Below are 22,902 nucleotides of genomic sequence, written 5' to 3'. Positions count from 1 at the left end.
TACATGGTTATTAGATCGCCCCTCAGTCGTCTTTTTTCTAGACTAAATAATCCTAATTTCGCTAATCTATCTAGGTATTGTAGTTCTCCCATCCCCTTCATTAATTTTGTTGCCCTCCTTTGTACTCTCTCTAGTTCCATTATATCCTTCTTGAGCACCGGTGCCCAAAACTGGACACAGTACTCCATGTGCGGTCTAACTAGGGATTTGTACAGAGGCAGTATAATGCTCTCATCATGTGTATCCAGACCTCTTTTAATGCACCCCATGATCCTGTTTGCCTTGGCAGCTGCTGCCTGGCACTGGCTGCTCCAGGTAAGTGTATCATTAACTAGGATCCCCAAGTCCTTCTCCCTGTCAGATTTGCCCAGTGGTTTCCCGTTCAGTGTGTAATGGTGATATTGATTCCTTCTTCCCATGTGTATAACCTTACATTTATCATTGTTAAACCTCATCTGCCACCTTTCAGCCCAAGTTTTCAACTTATCCAGGCCTTTTATCTGCTTAATTGAGAATGATATAACGAAGGAATTGCCCACACCTGTCCATGAAATAGCCTTGGAGTCAATTGTCCAGTTACTTTTGGTCCCTTTAAAAACAGGGTGGCACATGTTAAGGAGCTGAAACTCCTAAACCCATCATCCAATTTTAATGTGGATACCCTCAAATGAAAGCTGAAAGTCTGAACCTCAACTGCATCTGAATTGTTTTGTTTAAAATGCATTGTGGTAATGTCTATAACCAGAATTAGAAAAATGTTGTCTCTGTCCAAATATATATGGACTTAACTGTATATATATTATTAAAAAAGAGAAAAGATATATACACATATCTATCATATATATGATATGTGTATATATATTTTCTCTTTTTTAATAATATAATATAAATTTATGTAGATGCAGCGCCCCAGAGTCCTGGTTCATTGCAGTAATGTTATTCTTCCACCAGGGGGAGTGATGTTACGTCTGAAGGCAATGAAGGAGATCTTCTATCCAGGTATCACAACCACAAAACACACTTCACACTCCAGTCCGCCAGGGGAAGCCATGCTTCTATCTATTAGGACACTCCTCACACTTAGGTAAAACTGGTGGGTTGGTTAGAAAGTTAGACAGAAGCTGACTGGAGGGAGTAGGAGATAGTCAGTGAGTCCCGACAGAGTTTGGCAGAGGCTGGTTGGAGTGGGTTCCAGCCCTCTCCAGACTGCGGCCTGTGGAAGTCGAAGGTACACGGAGCTGCGCCTGCATCCCATGCGGCAGCATCCTAAGAAAGGACACAAAAGTAATTGTGTTGCAGTGAGTGAGCAACGAAGTCATAGCAAAAGGAGAGGAACATCAGAGGGAGACCACCTAGAAGCAGGCTGCCTCCTTCTGAAGTGCACTACCGGTAGCCAGAACACCGAGGGAGTAAGGATCTCTATGCCGTTACTTCAGAGACTGGCAGGACAGTTGATTCCACGTTGGCTGCCCGACCATTTACCCAGGAGGCAGGGTGGCAACTTGTGGGGGCCGGGGCGTCTTTAGGGTCCCTGTAAAAAGCCTCAGGCCACCAGTCATACGGGTTTGTCCTATCCGTCAGGGGGACAGAGAGAAGAGACTTAACATCTACAATAGTTGTAAGGACCTTACCGAGTTGCTCAGCAGGGAGGTACTACAACGCCCAGGTGCTAGAGGAAGGCTATTGAATTCCACCTGGATAAGGGGACTCTGGATTTGCCTTCAGACCGGCCGGACTCTGCCTACCCTGTGGTCCCTACCCTGGACTGTGGATGCTGAAGCCTTCAGAACAGGTAAAGAGACTGCAACCTTGTGTCCTCGTTATTCTCTGCGCCTTACATCATCCACCATCTACACTCTGGGAAGCCCTGGGGACACACTTCACCTGTGGGAAGGTATACCATCTAGCTGCCATAACATCACCCCAGCGGACCCCTAAGCAGCGTCGGTCACCCTGACCGAATACCACAGGTGGCGTCACGAACATTATCCCTTTAAAGACCTTTCCCCCACAACTTCAACGGACATCCCGAGGGCCACGGACCGGGTCCGCCACCGTGACATCCCCACTGAGAACCGAAAGACCTGGATCCGAGTACCCCACGGCCCACGGGTGGCTCCATAGACATAAATACAGTTTGTACCCAAGTATCTACTTATAATTTATCTCTTTATTTTTTTTAATACATGTTTAACTCCACCCAACACTTTAATAGGATGTGTTCACACAGTGCTTTTTTTGCAGTGTTTTTTTTCCACATACACAAATGCAGCGTTGGCGGAAAAAAAATTGCTGCACACTAGGCATATTTTAATGAGGTTTTTAATTTTGTTCACACCCTTTTGATCTATTTGTAATGCATTCAATTGAATGGGTAAAAAGAAAAAAAAATGACATACTGCGGTTTAAACCTACACCCACGAAAAATGCAAAAAAAAAAAAAAAACCCCAAAAAACAAACAAAAAAACACACTGTGTGAATGAGATTTTAGAAATCTCATTTATTTTGCTGGCACAGCAAAACAATGTATTTTTTCCCTTTGGAAAAATGTACAGAAAAAACGCAACATGTGAACAAGCCTTTGTTTTTTCCTCCATGCTCTATATATTAGGTTGTCATTGTCACACTGAATTTGTTTTTTTTTTTGGTTTGGTGAATGGTAATGGCCATATGGAGCACCATAGTGATAACACATTGATTTGCCTGGTGACCACTACCACAGACCAACGTCACTATATCGTGTGATTGTATTCAATTGTTGCCTACATTTTGCAAATGCACCAAACAAAAGCAACAACTAGGAAGTAGTCCCAACTGTTTATCTGTACAGCACAGCCGCCATGCTGCCACACCCTGGGATGCCAGTGGCAGCCACTTGTAGTAGCACACTAGAGAAAAGCTATATAACTATAAGGAGGCTCCTTATAGAGCAAAGATTGCTGGGACTTGTAGTTCCACAACACTCCGCCCATCCAAGGCTCCACCATCAGTGACTAGACACTTCCGGCACGCCCACCACATCACTCAAAATCTCCCAAACCAATGGCATAAACCTTTACAAAACTAATCAGCTAACTCCTAGTTTACATATTTATAACTAATCCTCCTATTGGTTACGCCAGCCAGCCAATCGGAAAGCTCTTCCTCTTCGCCATTGACATCATTAATCTCTGCCCTCTATGCCCATGACTCCCAGCGCTGCCTGTCGTTGTGGCTTGTGATTGGCCTCTCGTCTTTTAGTCCCGCCTTTCCAGGAATTGATGACCAATGGGAGCGTTTGTTTGGGTTGCGAGGGGCGTGTCGTGTTTTGGCAGGCTGGCTTGGCGCGGGTTGTTGTCAGATGCGGACACGAGCTTGGCAGAGGAAGGTCGGCACCGGGATCCATCGGAGCTTTGGATCAGGCCCTGTGGATGGCAGCTGGGTTTAGTGACAGCTGGTTGTCTGCTGGGATATATTCTCTCCTTGTATCTCGCAGGCCCATGGTGCTTGGGCTGCAAGCCGCATCAGGCCCTCCCATCCATCTTCATGCATCAGGTAAGGTATCAGGGCAGAAACTATCTGTGGAGAACTACAGCAGGCTCTGTCATTGGCCTTTTATAATTCTTGGTATCACCTATATTGCATAGTGACAGCGCAGTAAGACATGCTGGGAGTTGTAGTCCTCCAGCACCTAAATCGAAGTAGTAGTGGAGGTATTGGGATTAATTAGTATTTATCCAGCTGTGATAGTGACTTGTCAATCCGATCAGGAGGGGTCATGTCCCCCTCTAATTGTTACATTATTCTCCTCCGAACTATCACTCCCATCATGGGATGTCTGTGCTCACATGTCCTGATCCCTCCACAATGATTGCTATCTAGTGGGTGGTATATACTGTATACCTGCACTGATGGAGTATACTGCCAGGGGTATCTGCTGTTATTGAATGTTGGCACTTCCTTGGAAGCATTGCCCCATAGGCTGGGATTGTATTTGTGTCATTAATCAATATTGGTACATTGTATGGTGAACTAAGAGTGATATGTTGAAGACTGATACATTGTATAGTCACTGTATAGTTAGTGCCACACTGTAGGATGATGCACTGTATAGTTATAGATTAGTGATACATTGTAGAATGATACATTGTATAGTTATACATTAGTGATATAATAGTGATACATTGTGTAGTTATATATTAGTTGTACAATGTAGAATGATACATTGTATATTCACTGTATAGTTAGTTATACATTGGTGATACATTGTAGAATGATACATTGTATAGTTATAGATTAGTGATATAATAGTGATACATTGTATAGTTATAGATTAGTGATACATTGTAGAATGAAACATTGTATAGTTATACATTAGTGATATAATAGTGATACATTGTGTAGTTATATATTAGTTGTACAATGTAGAATGATACATTGTATATTCACTGTATAGTTAGTGCCACACTGTAGGATGATGCACTGTATAGTTATACATTAGTGATACATTGTAGAATGATACATTGTATAGTTATAGATTAGTGATATAATAGTGATACATTGTACAGTTATGCATTAGTGATACATTGTAGAATGAAACATTGTATAGTGCACATTGAAGAATGATCTACTGTAGAATGATACTGTTCAGTGACACTTTGTAGAATATTTGTTTATTGATACATTGTAGAGTGACACATCATAGTGATATTTGTATAGTGATGCATTGATTGTAGAATGATACACTGTATAGTTATACATTGTATAGTGCACATTGTAGACTATTTGTATATTTGATACATTGTTGAATGATACATTGTATAGTGACACATTAGTGATTCTCTGTAGCATTGCTAATATTTCTATTAATTCTCTAACCCATCACTAATATTGACCTCTCACAATACAATGTATCATCACCACTATACAATGTTGCACTGTTTGCTGTTGCATCTATGGCCATCATTTCTCCATATCATATCATTTTATATTTCTAGCCAAGTTAGAAATCTGTAAAATATAATTTAGAATCATTAATCCAGGTCTCAGCATACTACAATCCTCGCCATCCCCTATCCGATCATGCTGAGAGTTGCAGTTTCCCAGCATCTATCCTTTATAGCAATTCCTTATTTTTGTATTCCTCCCCCCATAATATTTTCTTCATATACATATTGACTTTATTATTAATGTGGATGACCCCGGTGCCCCCTCCCCAGGTGCTGCCGTTCACCATCAGGCTGGATCCATCTTGTTTGATGCCTGTGTGCCCATAGGAGACTAAATGCTGCTGAACCAGTTTATGGCTTCGCATATTGTGCTGCCTGCATGTGCAGATGTGATGTGTAGTACTTGGGGTGTTATTGTTAGTTTTTTGGGGGTTGGGGGGTGTAAAAAACAAAAAGATATATGTCTATAAAAATTTCAACTGCTGCCCAAGCTGATGACGTAGCAAAGCAAAGTTCAGCTCCAACAACGCCCCATGATTGTGCCCCATGTTTGGCAGCGTTTTATTTAAATGTCTCAGCCCCGATGGGGAGAGTGAGGTATGCATCTGGAAGGGGAGAGTCTCGGCTTTTATTTGCCGCCGGTTGTGAGTCCGTCCGAGGTTCCCAGCTGGAGTTTTGGGGTGTTGAAGGAGGGGTCCCCTCCGCGCTCGGCTGCAGCATTTGGTGGAGTCTCCAGCTCTGAGCAGCAGCAGCAGAAAGACGAGGCGCAGAGGACGAGAGCGCACGGCGGCCACCGCCGAGAACATGGGCGATCCCGGGCGGACCGAGGCGGGCAGGACCCCGGGTCCATGGTGAGGGGGTAGAGGAGCCCTCGGGGGAGCCGGGGACCCCGGGCTGGGCACGGATCGGCCGCCCTACACCACTTTTTGGAGGCTGTGTTCTGGGCGAGCGCGGCGGCGGCGGCGGCTGATCATCATGTCGGGCGCTCTTGTGCTCAACAACAAAACCAGCGGCGATCATCCTCCTCCACCGCCGCGGCCAGCCGCCCCGGAGCCCGGCACCCTCCCCCGGCACCCCGGGAAGCCTCCCCCGGCACACAGCCCCGTCCCCGCCAGGGCACAGGGCATCCAGCCCGGGCTGTGCGGTCGGGACAGTGGAAGAGGATTTGTCACTAACAATGGCGGCCATGTTGTTCAGGATTTCTGCTCTGTCTCTGTTCTCCTTCTCTCTACAACTTATTTCTGCCAACTGGGATTTGGGGTTTTTGGGGGTCACTGACTCCCCTCTAAGCTGCACCCTCTGGGGAGAAAGGGGTTAAAGAAGCCCCGTATAAAAAGCTACCCCCAAAGTAAATAAGGGCATGGATTATACACAGGGCACAGCCAGCCATGAGCCATCTGGGCCACCAAAGCCTTCCTGGCCGATCCCATGCCACTCTTGGGAGATTTTTTTTTTTTTCAAATAATAATTTAAAAAAAATATATTTTATTATTTTCATTTTTTTTTTTCTTACCAAAAATCTTGGCCAGAATTCAGAACAGAAGAGATCAGTCCCTATGTCACAGCCCCCTTATGTTTAGGGGTTTATTCCCGAGACGATAGCGTGAAGAATATATGTACTATATATATATTTTTCCCCCTTTCAATATATATTTAATATTTGTTGTTATTTTTATGGTTTTGTGTTGATATTTATTTTTTTAACCTTTTCATTTCCAATAGGCACCACTTATTAGACAATTGGAGTTTTGGGAACCATTTTTCTAAAGAGATAGGAATTGTTTTTATAGTAACCCAATTTAAAAAAAAAAAAAATTAGTTATTTTTCATTAATTTTTTTTTCTCTATTTTCAGGATGACAGTGAAGCTGAAGAGCGGAGAGGAGAACAAACCAAACAAGAGGGCGCCAGAGGCTGAAGAGGAGGAAGAAGCGGCCGCAGCAGCGGAGGCGGCGGTGGTGGTGGCAGCGACGGGAGAGGAGGAAGAGAAAGCAAAGACAGAAGGGGATCTAGTCATCTCAGAGACCCCCGATAAGGATCCTCCAGAGGCCGCGACCCCCGAGCAGCAGCCTTCTAAGGTCCAGCAGGATCAACACCACTTCCTGAGGTCCAGTGTCCGGCCGCACAGCAAGAGGCAGAGGAAGGATTCGGGCGGCAATGGGCGGCCACTCAGTGCCAAGAGCAAAGGTATACCTGCAACACTCTTCGTGCCCCTGCACTCATTCTTTGGGGTACAACCTTTTCCCCTGTTTCAGAATAGGGGGCATTGGTAACAATTTTCAGTAATTTATATATTTTGTTTTTTTCTTCAAGTTTCATCCGCTCCATTAATAAGACGCGCAAGATTTATTTATTTTTTTAAATTGTTGCTCAATTTTTTTTATTTAATTTTTTTTGCCATCCAGGACCTGAAAACCTATGATTTAGTATCTTCCACATATAATGCAAACCATTAAGATAGAAGTGCATTATTTAATGCAAGAGGTTGACGGGCGGAGTCCGTATTTTCCGGTTGGATGCCGCTAAACATGGCATTTAAATGAACGTGGCGCAATAATGCAGAATAGGTGGCCGTTGGTTACAACAATCGGGGGGCACATCTGAGCACAGGAATCTCTGCCCCTTCCATTCGTCCCTTTAGACCTGATCGTTGGGAATCACTACATAAGGGAGGGCACTACGCTCAAGTAAGCGCCAAGACCCGATAACGGCGCCACCTGTTGTTAGAAAAAATATTTCACGTTTAACATTTTTGCTTTGTTTTTTTTTTTTTTTGTTTTTATGCAATTGGGTTCAAATACAACACTTATTTTTTTTTTTACTTGGTATGGTAATTAATTAATTGAAAAAAATTGCATGTTCCCTTAAAAATAACCAAAGTCAGGTACACCTTTGTTTTCACCATGCCTGCTATGTGCTTCATCATTTAGTTTCCTTTCATGACTGAAGAATAATAATAAACATAATTGGAATAATAAATATTGGTTTACTAAACACTGAAGAGAAAATTAAAGGGAACCTGTCACCTCAAATTGGTGGGATATTTAAATAACTTTTTACCTGTCCGATAGGCGGCGTTTCATCTTCATTTCTCCACCCCATCCGTCCCTGTTATCCGCAATATATTAGTGAATTAGAGTATGTGAGTGCCATAGTTGGCGCGTGCGCAATGCAATCTTCGGTGGCGCACGCACAGTATGCTTTGCCCAACTGCTGGCAAAGCCGAAAAGCATTACTGTGCATGCGCCCGCGCACTGTGTCCTGGAAGTATTTCGCTATGTTGCAGGACATAGTGTGCGGGCGCATGCGCAGTAATGCTTTTCGGCTTTGCCAGCAGTCGGGCAAAGCATACTGCGCGTGCGCCACCGAAGATTGCATTGCGCATGCGCCAACTATGGCACTCACATACTCTAATTCACTAATATATTGCGGATAACAGGGACGGACGGGGTGGAGAAATGAAGAGGAAACGCCGCCCATCGGACAGGTAAAAAGTCATTTAAATATCCCGCCAATTTGAGGTGACAGATTCCCTTTTAAAACCTTTTTGGTTAAGGCCGCAGATCCTTATGTGGATATAACCCCCTAGACATTGAAAAGGGTGAAATCTGCTAGTAAAATCCGCTTCTGAGATTGACACTCTGTGGATTTTAGTAATCAGCAGCGCAGGTTAATATCCTTAAAGGGAATGTTCCACAACATGTTGGACGTGATCAGTTATAGCCTCATCCACATGTCCATGGTGGATTTGCAACGTGTAAATCCACAGCATTTGCTGCCTGTGTGGTTAGTCCCAAAAATAAGTTGTTCCCTATCCTATGCATTGGTAGTAAATTAAAGGGGTTATCCACTATTATGGACAACCCCCTTTTCCCCATCTTCCCTAGTAAAATAACACCTATGATCATCACTGGTGGTGTTCCACCTATGTCGGCACTGGTCCTCGGATCCCCCACCGCTCCAGTTCCTGCGCTTCCCGGTCTCCTGCTGGTTTCTGTACTTCCTGGTCCAACGATGACTTCCTGACACGAGGATGTGACCGCTGCAGCCAGTCACAGCTGGTGTGGTCGGTATACAGACCTTACGTGTGATCCTATTGACATTGAGTAAACTACGTAAACGCATGAAATCCCCGGTCTCAGCATTTCAGTAACTGGTGGGAATCTTATCCCGATCTCTATACTGTAGGAAAGCTTCACTTTTAGAGGAATTGGGGAGAAACGCGTTGAAACAGGTGGAGTCATGAATCGGGTAGGTGTAGTGGATTAGTAACGCGCCCCGCCTGGGATGACGCAATGGTGTGATGTTCTCCTTCACATTTTAGCACCCTAATGACTTTATAATAATGGGCAGAAGCTTCCGGCGGGATGGAAACGTCCATGACTGATCCCTACTCAGCCCCCAGATTAGAGGAGTCCTATATAAAGTCTTTAGACTTCATTCCCGTAATGTGAGTGCAGATGAGCGTCTCGATTGCGCTCTCCTGGTCCGGCGGCCAGTCTGGTCCTCCGTGGCTGGTGGTCTTCTGGGGGTCTCTGGTGCTTACTAGTCCCTGTGACAGCATGGTTAGAGACGGTGCGGAAGTGAAGACCGGCTGACACCCACGGAGGACGAGTCCACGGCTGCGCTAATCACGGGTCATCTCTATATATGAGCCATTTTACCCCACTGTATGCGGTGTCAGGGGCGTCCGGCAGCCGCTTATCTCACTTTTACTATTAAGATATCATGCCGCCTCTGCTGAGCTGTGCGGAGAGTAGTCGTCGGATGAATGAGTGTTTCCTGACAGTTATTCCTACTGATACACGTTCATGCTCGATTCATCTGTGCATGCCCTTAATTTTAACTGGGAGACGGGCATAATCCGCTCGAGATATCTCCATTTTGAAAATAAAGGAATGGGCGTGTTGAAATTCAGCATGCCCAATCATTTAAATATTTTTTTTTTTTTTTCGGACTGGTCCGACAGTCCTGCTGAAATCCGTGACTTCACCCAACGTTTGCGTGGCCACACAGCTGACAATGGAGGAGGCCACACGTTAGAGGCAGCAGGAAACCAGTTATTTCCACAGTCCAGCATCATCTATGGTCCCCTGGCCAAAGCTGAACAGCCAAGTGGTCACCTGCCTGGGGTACATGTGACATGTGTAAGGGGGACGTCCATGATTTAATCTCTGGAGGTTTTCAGGTCGGGGTTATGGAGGAGTTGATGCGGCGGATGAGTGATGTACTACTGGCACGACTCGGGTTGTGAGTGGCACGTTGTGTGGAGGCGGCTGCCGGGGCTGATTGTGCGCTCACGACGTTCGATTTCCAGTCTATAAATACTCCGTGACTTCATGCTGCAGTCCCTCCTGTTCTGCGCTGGTACAAGTTAATAGCACACGTGGGAGACGTCCTCCCGGTGCAGTATTCTCCATAGGAGCCTGGAGCCATCTTCTTTATGTGCTATGGTGGGATGACGCCTCCTTCCCTATATCGCTGCAGTATACAGAGGCGGAGGTCCACAATCGGGGCGGACCGTGCATTGTTTGTCTCGTCACCTTTTATTCACCATCTGGATTGGTGCTGAAAATTCCTGGCTGGAGCTTTTTTTTTTTTTTGTAAGGTGCAGGACCCCGGACCGTCAGCTGCCCTTTACCTGGGCAAAACTGGAAACTTTTTGTCAAAGTTTACTCCTTTTTTTTTTCTAACTCTATTTCTGTACATTGTAAAATGATGTGACTATCTAATATACTTTTCGGTTTTAAACTATTTTTACTATGTCTGCTTGCTGTAGGAGAGTGGAAGCGTTTTACAAGTTATAAATTGTGGTGTTTGCTTCTGCTTCCAGCGCTGGACAATGCGACCCCGTCCTCACCAAGCTGCTCCACCACATTGGCTCCCACCACTACAAAAGCATCCGGCCGTAACGTCGCTCCGTCCGCCGCAGAGAAGGATGAGGGTAATAAGAAGAAGGTGCGGAGGCAATGGGAGTCTTGGAGCACCGAAGACAAGAACACTTTCTTTGAGGCTTTATATGAGGTGAGTGCAACGTTGCCTCCGCTGAGTGAGCGCTTCCAGCTCTGCTGACTCACCAGTTGCATCACGCTGCGCTGCCTTTCTGACATTGATTGTATGTGTTGTTAAAGGGATTGTCTGGTCAAAACAAGTTGTATAATCAGGGGTCCATGGTAAGGTATAGATCGCTTTGATTTGAACCATTTGGCAACTTTTATATTTGTGCAGTAATGGAGCAGCAGTGCACACGCTTGACCGCCGCTCAATTCTCTCTTTATGAAGCTGCACTCGGCTTTTTTCACAGCCACGTAGAGAATGATGGAGGCGGACATATAAATCGGCCTGAGATTGGACCGCAGTGCACGGACTGGCCGGCGGCTCTCCCTATCCGTATGCACCAGCTCCACGTACCTCTGTGCAGCTGTCATGCTGTTGAGAGAGCTGCCGGCCAGTCCGGGAGTGCCAACAACCAGCATCTCCCTACAATCTGTGCTGGTCCCATTATCATTGGGAGAAGTTGTGACCGGCTGTGCATCATCATTCGGATGAATGGAAGTGCCAGACCGCCAGACTGGGAACTGCTGATAAATAGATACTCTAACTAATCTAGGGACCCCACCTACCTGGGACCCCCATCCACCCCAAGATGTCCGGATGCTGGTTTTTAGAATTTGTCATATCGAAATGTACTCGTCTCCTTGACCTTGAGAAATGTTCTCTTATACTCCTATTTATTCAGCATGGAAAGGATTTTGAAGCCATTCAGAACAACATTGCCCTCAAGTACAAGAAGAAAGCCAAACCGGCCAGCATGGTGAAGAACAAGGAGCAGGTGCGGCACTTCTACTACCGAACGTGGCACAAGATCTCCAAATACATTGATTTTAACAATGGTGAGTGCTCTCCCCCCATTCCCTCATCAGTATTATTAAATGAACGTTTCCATAGCCAATTACGTGTGATTGGCGGAGGCCCTATCCCAGGGACCCCACAGATGCAGCAGACCTGTTCCTGCATATCTGCCATGGGGACGTCCATACCGGTACTGCCGTTCTGCCGGGATCAATCTTCTAGTGTAAGGACCTTGCTATGTCCTGCAGTGCTGTAGTAAATGTGGTGATCCCTCGTTACTCACACACTAATGACTTATTCTAAGGGTAAGTCCCCAATGTAAAACCCCAGAAAACTCACGTAACCTCTTTTTCCCATGATGTAATAGTACAACTTATGGAGATGCGCGGGTGTGTGGAGCGGGCTCAGGAGCCGAGCACGCTGCAGACATACAGGGCAGGTGCCAGCTGTGTCTAACAGAAGGGTTTGGATCTTGCTGTTTAACTACTTAGATGCCGCTCTCAATTACTGACAGCTGCCTTTAAGTGGTGTGACCCCTGGTGGGCTTTTCTTTCTAGCACCCATCTGACCTCCATGTTCACCTTCACCCCTGAAAAAGAATGCAATAAAGAGCAATAAGAACCCTGTATGCACCCAAGATGGTGCCAATAAAAATGACAGATCACCATACAGAAAAATATAAGACTCGAGCCAAATTTTTTTTTCATCACGCAATCTCTGTCCTCTCTGACTTCCTTTTCTGTTCTTTCCCCAACTCTTTCCCCTTTTATCTTGCAGTATTTTCTTGTGGTCTTAAGAAGTCCTCGCAGGAGCTTTACGGCCTCATCTGCTATGGAGAACTGCGGAAGAAGATTGGTGGCTGTAAGTTTCGTTCTGCAGCCTCCAGTTTAGCTTTGAGTAGTTACTTTTTATTAGGTCGTTAGAATAATGTTCAGCAATTAAGAAGATACGACATTGCATGAAGGTCGTGAGCACAACCTGGCGGGCTTGTGCATGGATATCTGTAGTACATGGGTGCAGGGCTTCCATTTCCAGCATGCCACGGATCCAAGTATCTCTCAGTGGACCCCATTTGCTCAGACCCTTTTCACATCTCTGTGGGGGAGTCTCCATCTTAGATTTTTGTCACATTTAACAAATTGGAAACCTCAACCCAGATGAAGGCAGAGCCTGATAATGGCACCTTTTGAGGTCGAGCAGAAGGACACATGCTGCCCTGGTGGGTCATCTCGTCTAGACTTCCAGGGCAGTGTTGTCCTCCGAGGTCCACATCATGGATGCCTCTTGCATTTACTAATCCCGTCACATTGTGGGTTCTCGTAAACGCCAAAAGTGTGGAGGATGCCGGTAACAGAAGAGAACACTACCTTTATCCTTCTGCCATGGAAGACTCTCCCGGACGTTGGTCCAGGGCAGCACAAATCATTTTGCACCACTCTAGTTAAAAATTGATAGTTATCGCCTATGTACTGGACAGATGGTAACTTCCGGAACGGTGGAGGTCTGAACGCTAGGACCCCTACCGATCTCAGAATTGCAGCTCTGAAATGCTCTCCGGCAGCCCGATAGAGAATGATTGGCACTACTCGGGGTCTGTGGGTATTTCAGAGTACTTTTTTCGTGATCAGAAACTGGACCCCCACCAGTCCACATATAACATCTATCATGTGAATAGTTGATAACTTTAAATGTCAGCACTCAGCAATAAACCATGAATAGCTGACTGCTTTTCCTGCCCATCCCCCCATACATATTTGAACACTAGGCCGTCATCGATCTAACGGGTATTCCATTTTTTTTTTTTTACGTTGTTCTCCTCTAAAACTGCTGCAAATCTGTGATGGTCCGGGTCCTGGGTCCCCCATCACTGATCAGAAGCAGGGTCCCCAGCAAGCAGCAGCATACGCGCACAGATAGTGGTGTATGGACCCAAAGACTTATGATTGAGCCCTCACACCTCCCTGGCTTTTGCAAGAACTGGCGCTGCTGTTTGTTGAAGTGAGCGATTGCTGGTGGTTCCAGGGTCTTGATCCCCACAGATCTGCAGCACTTTTAGTGGGGAATAACCATAGCTTGCCTTTCAGTACAGGATGCATTTTAGCCTCAGACTCCATTGACTTGCGTTTTTTTTTGCCTTTGCAGGTATGGATGATAAGAATGCAGCTAAGCTGAACGAGCTGATCCAGTTGGGGTGAGTGGGAACCGTGTCTGCTCGGTTTGTCCACTGCTTGTATAGTGGTACTAAACTGTGGGGGACATCAAAAGAGGAAGAATATCTGTGTGCAGTCAGCAAAAGTGTTAGTCAATCCTAGTGTATTGATAAGCTGCAGAGACTTTCCCCATCTCATAAAGCGATGGCATGTCATTAGGATATGTCATCACTTCTCGATAGGTGGAGGGCCCCCCAACCCATCCTGAGAATGAAGGGGCTACTGCAATGATCACTGCGCCGACATTACTGGTTTAGTCCACTGTGCCGTACTGGGAACTGCAGCGCTCACCAATTACTGGAATAGCGCTGGCTACAGTATGTCGTGGCATGCTGGGGCTTGTAGTTCATCATAAGATGACGCGTCCCATCGCTAAGCTCATTTAGATTAATATATCCGTTTTTTACGACAGGGCGACCACGGTGCGTTACAAGGGCAGGAACTTGCGGATCAAGGCTCCAATGTGCAGAGCTCTGAAGAAACTCTGCGATCCTGAAGGAAAGACGGGTACGTGTGTCACGGTCTGTGGAAAGTGGATCAAAGTGCAAGCGCCGATGCAGTGGACGTTATAAATGCAGATTTGGCAGCTAATCTGTATTTCTTACATTTGCATTTTTTTCTATAGATTTGCAGGACAAATCTGTATTTATTTTCTATTTTTATGTTCTTCTATGTCTAGGTCTGAGTGATGAGGAAGATCAGAAACCGGTACGGCTGCCACTAAAAGTACCTATAGAGCTACAACCCCGAAACAACCAGGCGTGGGCCCGTGTGCAAAGCCTGGCACAGAACCCCCGGCTCAGGTATTGGAGCATAAGGTGTATAGAACTAATTAAAGGGGTTGTATGATAAATTCACGGAATCGCCTAAGGATTGATGACTCCTTCCTTATCGCTGGGGGTCCCTCTTCTACTCCCTTGAATGGATTGAGGGTCCCGCGTTGGTGCTGCTGCTCCATTTCTTGTCTCCCAACAGTCCCATAGCCAAGGAATGGAACAGAGGTGCTCATGTGAGACCGTCGGCACGTTCAGTAAGGGAATTTTTGGTGGAGCGACCATCAATAATCAATAATCCTGTGAATAGTTTATAAGTTGAATTTGTGATTCATGCTTTTAATACCTGATAAAATGTAAAATGGTCGCAATGGAAAGTGAAAAATGAAGAGGCGTTATACATTTTAGGTGAATTACTCTTTAAATTTCCTCCATGTTTTTTTTTTTCTTCAGGATGATGGTGGAGCTACACAGAAAAGTTTCCAGTCTCATTGAATTTCTCAAGCAGAAATGGGCTCTGCAGGAGGTTCGGATCGTATCCTTTTATTGCGGACATTGAATGTGAGATTTGGGGCCGATCATAAGGGTTAAGTTTCATAGTATGTGCACACAGTCTTTTTTCAGGTGGATTCCGCTTGGGGGGGAAAAAAAAACAAACAAAAACCCCAAAAATGAATATATGCACAGCAGTGGCAAAAGAAGATGCTTCAGTGAAAACAATGTCGGCGTTTTACTGAAGCGTCTTCTGGATCCAAGACTATGCGGGTAGTGTACCCCGACACCTGGCTCCTGCTGGGGGCTCCAGGTCACTTATTTTTTTTGTGTTCCATTGCTTAAGTTCCTTTACTGTTTTTCTTAAGAGGAAAAGTCTGGATGATCCCCAGTTGGCAGACATGGAGTCTCCGGACCCCAAAGAAGAACTTTACCTCTTCCCACCAGAAACGGCTCAGTTGTCTTCTTTACCCGGAGTGGCAAGGGTTGTCCACTCCAAAGCTCATTGTACTGTCCACTGGCAGGAGTCTGGCAAGAACAAGCAGAGCTCAAAAGACATTCACTTGTTACCCCCTGCTCAGATCCTTGGCATCCAAACTGGACAAGGCACTGCTCGGGTACAGCTTAAGTGCCCACGAGGTAATGCGGATGCTAAACAAGGAAGCAAAGTTGAGGTGCCCAGTAACGTCGCGCCGGAGAAGACCCAGAACGTGGAGAATGGTTTGCTGGAGAGTGTATCATCTGATGGGGTGTCAAATGGACCAAAGACTCCAGATGAAGCCCCACCAGAGCCCATGGACACCTCTCCGAGTGGTGAGATGTCTGGCTGTCCGCCTCCAGATGTGGAGGAGCTTTCATTAAATGACCCCTTGCCCCGTTATTTAAAGTCTTGCCAAGATCTTATCGTTCCGGACATTAATCAGGCGGCTGATAATATTGCTGCCTGTCCCCCAACGTCCCCAGAAACAAACCCCAAACCTCCTGGAGATGTAGAGTCTCCAAGCCGAGAGAAGGTAGAAATGCAGACGGCAAGCCCCCAGCTGGACAATGGCACTACACAAGCTTCAGGACAGGACACTCAGGTGAAGGAGCAGAGCAGTTCATCCAAAGCTCCGAAAGACAACTCTAACCAGCTGACCGAGCAGCTGCGTCAGGAAGGCTGGAACCAGCAGACTTCCGAAAACCTGACACTAGCCGAGGTCTACCTCATGTTGGGCAAACCGGGCAAGTTACAGCTGGAATATGAGTGGATGGATCCCAACAGATCAGACGACTCGGACTCCCCTCACAAGCAGAGACTTCTGAGCTGCCTGTTACGGCTCATAGCTACAGAGCTGAACCCCAAAACTGTAAGTAGTCTTTTTTTTTTTTTTTTTTAGGCTGAAGCCTCCATTATTGATATGAATGGTGCAGAAGAATTAAAGGAGTTGTCTCAAGCTTCAGGAGCGCTCTGCTCTCCTGCCTCCCGGCTGCCTGATTTGTCAGGGGCGGTTCGCTCCTGAAGACTGATGGATCAGATTAGAGGAATATTGGTGCCACTAGTCCAAACTGGGTTCTCTCCCAGACTGCTATGAAGGACAGCTTTGCCTCTGCACGATGGAGGAAGCACATGAAATGATGTGGTCCGCTGCTAGTCTACAGAGTCGGCTCGTGCGGCAGACTCTGTACCTAGGTAACCGGTCAGGCAGGGACTGCAGTGGTGGTCGGTAACCAAGGCAGCGAGTTGTACTATATAAAATTAATAATCCCTCTGTTCTTGAGAACGGAGAGGATTTTTAGTAAGAGGTGAATTTCTTATTTTCTCGATTTTACATGTGCTTTACAATTGCACCCATTTATGAGCATGAAGCAGCGCCCTTTTCAGCTGAGTGCTCTTCCCCTATCAAGTTGTATACGGCTTTGCTCCGTTGATCCTTGGGGAGCCAAGCGGAGCATATGTAGTCTTATGTGGCCATCTTCACTTCTCCGAGAAGAGCAGCGGAGCTGAACATGGCCAAATGTGCATCGCACTCTGTCTCTTCATTACAGGGATTACTGGGGGTCTCGACTTCCAAACCTTTACCTGTCTAAACTTCTGTCACATCCCTCTATGTCCAATGTTTTCTGAAACTGGAGGTACACTTTAAAAATAATCTTGGAAGATCCTCCACCATCATGACTGGAGTCAATACATAAGAAACTACACAATAGCTTAAAGAGTCATTATACTTTGAATATGTTCTTTCACAGTACCCTCCACACTCACGGTATGACGACCCTAGCGTACCCCCATCCCTTCAAACCACCTGGCAAAGAATGGTGACCCCATTACTGTTTGATTTCCTCTTCTGTAATCCCCACCACAGCCCTCCCCACAGTATAATGGACCCCACATAGTCCTCCATACAGTATAATGGGCACCACATATTCCTCCATACAGTATAATGGGCACCACATATTCCTCCATGCAGTATAATGGGCACCACATATTCCTCCATACAGTATAATGGGCACCACATATTCCTCCATACAGTATAATGGGCACCACATAATCCTTCATACAGTATAATGGGCACCACATAGTCCTCCATACAGTATAATGGGCACCACATAATCCTTCGTATAGTATGTATTGCCTTCCATACAGTATAGTGGCCCCAAAAGGTATGAACTGGGATATAAGCTGGTGTAGTTTATATCCCAGTTCATGTTTTTTCTTTCTGTTTGCATTATGTGCATATAAAGGTGTGGTTTGCCTTTCCTTGAGCTGGGCATTATATTGATATTATCTTCCTTTGCTGTGTGGCCACTAGTTGGGCCTAGTCCTCCTCAGCCTTTATCTACACGCATGTCCCTTCACAAACAGTAAGGTTTTTAATATTAGAGTTAGGACTGTCCCAATTATGGTGGTGGGATGGCTCTCACATTTTTTTTTTTTTTTTTTACCAAAAGACATGTTAACTAAGTACCGTATAATATTTTAATGCACTATGCTGTTTAATTATTAACTGCAGGGTATTTAATCATTATTTTTCTGTCTTTGTTCCTTTCAGTGTAATGGCCCCACATACTCCAGCATAGAGTAATGGCCCCTTATAACACTAGATATGGTATACTGGACTTCACATATTGCTACATACAGTAAAATAGCCCCTCATACTGCTCCACACAGTATAATGGCCCCACATGGTGCTCCATACAGTATATTGGCACCTCATAGTCCTCCATACGATATAATGGCCCCCACATAGTCCTCCATACAGTATAATGGCCTCCACATAGTCCTCCATACAATAGAATGGCCCCTACATAGTCCTTCATACAGTATAATGGCCCCCACATATCCTTCATACAGTATAATGGCCCCCACATAATCCCCCATACAGTATAATGGCCCCCATATAGAGCTCAATACAGTATAATGGAACCTCCACATAGAGTCCAGTACAGTTTAATGGATCCACAATAGTGCTCCATACAGAATAATGGTTCTGCATGGCGTCATGGGCCAAATATAGTCACCCTGGGAGCCAGATCTAATCCACGGGCCAGAGATTGACATGTGTGCTGGAGACCATGCTGTACGGATGTAATATATGTCTTTTGGTACCGCCGAAAAATGAAATCTTGTCACAAAATGACTGTAGAAATGCTCCGATGAACAAGGATCATCTCCTTCTAAAGCGCCATTGTGCTTTTCAGAAGGATTGTGGATGTGACATTCAGCTGCCTACACCTATATGGACAGCACTGGTGCATTATTCTCCGAGGATCGCTTTCTGAGGGATCGGATGGGTGATCATACACATAAGGCTGGTGGTCTGCCAAGTCTGCAGGGGGGAGACGTGAATGCTCGTTGCACTGTGTACTCGGCCATGTATGAGCAGGGAATGTTTGCTCTGGGCAGATGTACCAGGAGTACTGGGAATATGGAGATGAATCATTGGAGCGGAGCTATAGAGCAGAGAGAAACCTATGTATTCTATAGAGGGAATAGTAAGAAGGGGCCATTTTCTACCTGTAGACTTAGCTTTACAATCAGGAAGGGGGATTTATTCCATGTTAGTCGGGACATCCATGATGACAAAGTTTCTTCATTTCCTGATACTCTGCTTTCAGCTCTCGGGGTTCTCAGACTCTATCTTCATTTCATAAGGATTTTCTGTTCCATTGTATTAATAGCCGTCACAGACTCCAGAAACGGCCTCCGTTGCCACATCCCCCTTAAAGCTGCCAGTCCAGGACCAGACGCTCACCCCACCCGGGAAAGTCATCACTCTCGTCTCCCGCAACCCAGACTGTCTGAGGACGCAGCCCGCTCAACTCCAGTCCACCTTCCCTCCTACTTTTAATACCTCAGGTAAGTGGCGGACCCTGGAACAAGTAATTGTCATTGATGATGTACATAATGATGACCATACAACTCCATTGATGACATACATAATGATGACCATACAGCTCCAATGATGACATACATAATGATGACCATACAGCTCCAATGATGACCTACATAATGATGACCATACAGCTCCATTGATGACCTACATAATGATGACCATACAGCTCCATTGGTGACCTACATAATGATGACCATACAGCTCCATTGGTGACCTACATAATGATGACCATACAGCTCCATTGGTGACATACATAATGATGACCATACAGCTCCATGGATGACCTACATAATGATGACCATACAGCTCCATTGATGACATACATAATGATGACCATACACCTCCATGGATGACCTACATTATGATGACCATACAGCTCCATTGATGACATACATAATGATGACCATACAGCTCCAATGATGACATACATAATGATGACCATACAGCTCCATTGGTGACATACATAATGATGACCATACAGCTCCAATGATGACATACATAATGATGACCATACAACTCCATTGGTGACCTACATAATGATGACCATACAGCTCCATTGGTGACATACATAATGATGACCATACAGCTCCATTGGTGACCTACATAATGATGACCATACACCTCCATGGATGACCTACATAATGATGACCATACAGCTCCATGGATGACCTATATAATGATGACCATACAGCTCCATGGATGACCTACATAATGATGACCATACAGCTCCATTGGTGACATACATAATGATGACCATACAGCTCCATTGGTGACATACATAATGATGACCATACAGCTCCATGGATGACCTACATAATGATGACCATACAGCTCCATGGATGACCTATATAATGATGACCATACAGCTCCATGGATGACCTACATAATGATGACCATACAGCTCCATTGATGACCTACATAATGATGACCATACAGCTCCATTGGTGAAATATATAATGACCATACAGCTCCATTGATGACCTACATAATGAAGACCATACAGCTCCATTGATGACCTACATAATGAAGACCATACAGCTCCATTGATGACATACATAATGATGACCATACAGCTCCTTTGATGACTTGCGTATTGACTATGCAGCTCCATTGGTGACCATACAGCTCCGTGGATGAAAAATAACATTTCAGATCTCGGAAAAAGACAACAAATAATACTTTCTCCTTCGCCTCATTGGGGGACACAGACCGTGGGTGTATGCTGGTGCTGCCACTAGGTGGCTGACACTAAGTGATACAAAGAAAGTTAGCTCCCCCCTGCAGTATACACCCTCCTGCTGGCTCAGCTATCCTGGAGAATATTTCCAGGTCTTCTTTAGGCTGTGTGCACACGTTCCGGATTTTACTCGTTGTTTTCGCGGTTTTCACTATAAAAACCGTGAAAAAAAACACATCCATTAAGCATCCTATTAATAGAACGCAATCCGCAATTTTTGTGCACATGTTGTGTTTTTTCCGCGGTAAAAAATGCATCGTGGTAAAAAACACAGCTTGTTTATTAATTTTGCAGATTTTTTGCGTTTTTGCCGCTACATACTGCATTGGGGAAGCTCCGGAAAAAACGCATGCGGATTTCCTGCGGAAAATGTCCGGTTTGGGTCAGGAAATTTCTGCAAAGATTCCTGACGTGTGCACATAGCCTTACTGCAGAATGAATACTGTAAAAACAGAACCCAAAAACCGTCAGGATTGAGGATTTTTTTTCATCTTTTTTTTTCCATCACATTATATGGTAAACTGAATGGTGTTGTTTAAAACTACCATTTGTCCTGCAAAAAAACAAGCCCCGGACAACAATAGGTCTATGGAAAAAGTAATCTAATATGGCTTTTGGAAGAAAAGGAGGGAAAAAATGGAATTGAAAAAATACTTAATATTTTAAGAAATTGCAGTGTAGGAAGCCCCAGATCGGGACTGCAGCCTTGTAGATCTTATATCTTACACATATGCTTCTCCCCCGGTGCAGGTTTCAGAAATCTCTCTCGTCCTCTTCTGTTCGGTGGTCCTTTGGGATCTGTGACGACCAGTGGTGATGGAGCCGTGTTTGCAGTCCCCACCATGCTACCGCCCAACAGCCGTCATGCCAAGATTTCCTCACCGAACAAGGAGTCTGAAGCTGCGGGTCGCCAGAACTTGGATGCAATTAGTGTATGTATATTGCTCTATTATTGCTTTTACATCACCAACATATTCCGCTGCGCTGTACACAGATTGTAATCTCATGATTATAGGACAGATACATTTGGGTAAGTGGACTGGGGTGCGGTGCATGCTAGGTGTGTGGGGGAAGGGGGGGAGATTAGTAGTTATCGTGCATGCCACAGAATGTACAGATCCTGGCTGGCCTCGGTAGAAATGTCTGCTTGCAGCTGTGCCTGTTTTGACCAAGGCTTCAGCGGAGACTAGTCTTTTTGTCAGTGAGCCTGTGAACGGTAGAGGATAAAAAGCAAACACTAAGAGAATGGCAGTGGGCACTCTTACAATGCATAATACTCGCCTATTGTGAATAGTGGATCCTGTGTTGGTCACTTAAATCATCAAGATCTGCTGCTGGCAGCGCCTTTGTCCACTGACCAATGAAGGTACAGATGTGTTCGATGGGAGACAAGTCCTGAGACGCAGCAAGCCATGATTGCAGGTTTAAGCCACATAAGCGGCTTACAGTAGCACGAGTAATATGCGGCCTGGCATTGATAAGTCGAACAGTGGTTTCTGGGACACTTTGATTTTATGGTTGAACCAGCGGTAAGGCCACTACTCCAATGTAACACTGGTCTTTAGCCAGGGAACACTAACAGCTCAGAGGGGTCCGCCTACTGAACCTTATGCCACCCCACACCATAATCCCGGGAATAGGACCGTTGTGACATTCCCTCATGAAGGCCTCTTCATGACGTTGTCCACGTGATCTCTAGACCAATTTTCGTCTATCATCGCATCGAAAACCAAAGCGGGATTCGTCGCTGAAGATGACAGACCTCCATTCCAGACTGGTTTCAAACTGGAGAACACATGGGCAACACCATGAAGAGGTCTTCACGAGGGAATCTCAGGAAATCAGTGATCATGCATGTGTCCACGGAAATGAGTGCGGCATTGACAATTTATCATAATTTAAAGGGGTCATCCAACACCTCTCTGATTACAACAGGAGAGGCGCTGCTGACATTATGTAAAGCGCCACGTCGCGTGTCTCCTGCACGATAGCTGCCATTTGTGCCGTCAATGCAACATCCTGCCGGATCCACTT

At 45.5% G+C, this 22,902-nt stretch overlaps 1 protein-coding gene across 2 annotated transcripts in view; it reads left to right on the top strand.

Annotated features, from left to right (window-relative positions):
* Positions 1-3,339: 3,339 nt before the first annotated feature.
* The window catches only part of CRAMP1 (cramped chromatin regulator homolog 1), a 34,777-nt gene continuing 15,214 nt past the window's right edge, over positions 3,340-22,902 (top strand). Inside the window, exons 1-12 of one of the 2 annotated variants that reach the window (XM_069734403.1) lie at positions 3,340-3,535; positions 6,784-7,115; positions 10,762-10,952; positions 11,668-11,821; positions 12,558-12,641; positions 13,923-13,971; positions 14,403-14,497; positions 14,670-14,793; positions 15,217-15,298; positions 15,624-16,604; positions 19,417-19,594; positions 21,619-21,800. In XM_069734403.1, coding sequence (XP_069590504.1) covers positions 6,785-7,115; positions 10,762-10,952; positions 11,668-11,821; positions 12,558-12,641; positions 13,923-13,971; positions 14,403-14,497; positions 14,670-14,793; positions 15,217-15,298; positions 15,624-16,604; positions 19,417-19,594; positions 21,619-21,800 — 2,451 coding nt within the window. In that variant the 5' untranslated portion in view covers positions 3,340-3,535; position 6,784. Of the gene's footprint in view, positions 3,536-5,682; positions 5,781-6,783; positions 7,116-10,761; positions 10,953-11,667; positions 11,822-12,557; positions 12,642-13,922; positions 13,972-14,402; positions 14,498-14,669; positions 14,794-15,216; positions 15,299-15,623; positions 16,605-19,416; positions 19,595-21,618; positions 21,801-22,902 lie in introns of those variants that run through there. The other variant, XM_069734401.1, reaches the window with a different exon arrangement.

This window comes from Ranitomeya imitator, chromosome 7 (genome assembly GCF_032444005.1).
Source record: "Ranitomeya imitator isolate aRanImi1 chromosome 7, aRanImi1.pri, whole genome shotgun sequence".
Taxonomy (NCBI): Eukaryota; Metazoa; Chordata; class Amphibia; order Anura; family Dendrobatidae; genus Ranitomeya; species Ranitomeya imitator.
Note: the sequence above shows the minus strand (reverse complement) of the source record. Positions and strands in the feature narration are given on the sequence as shown.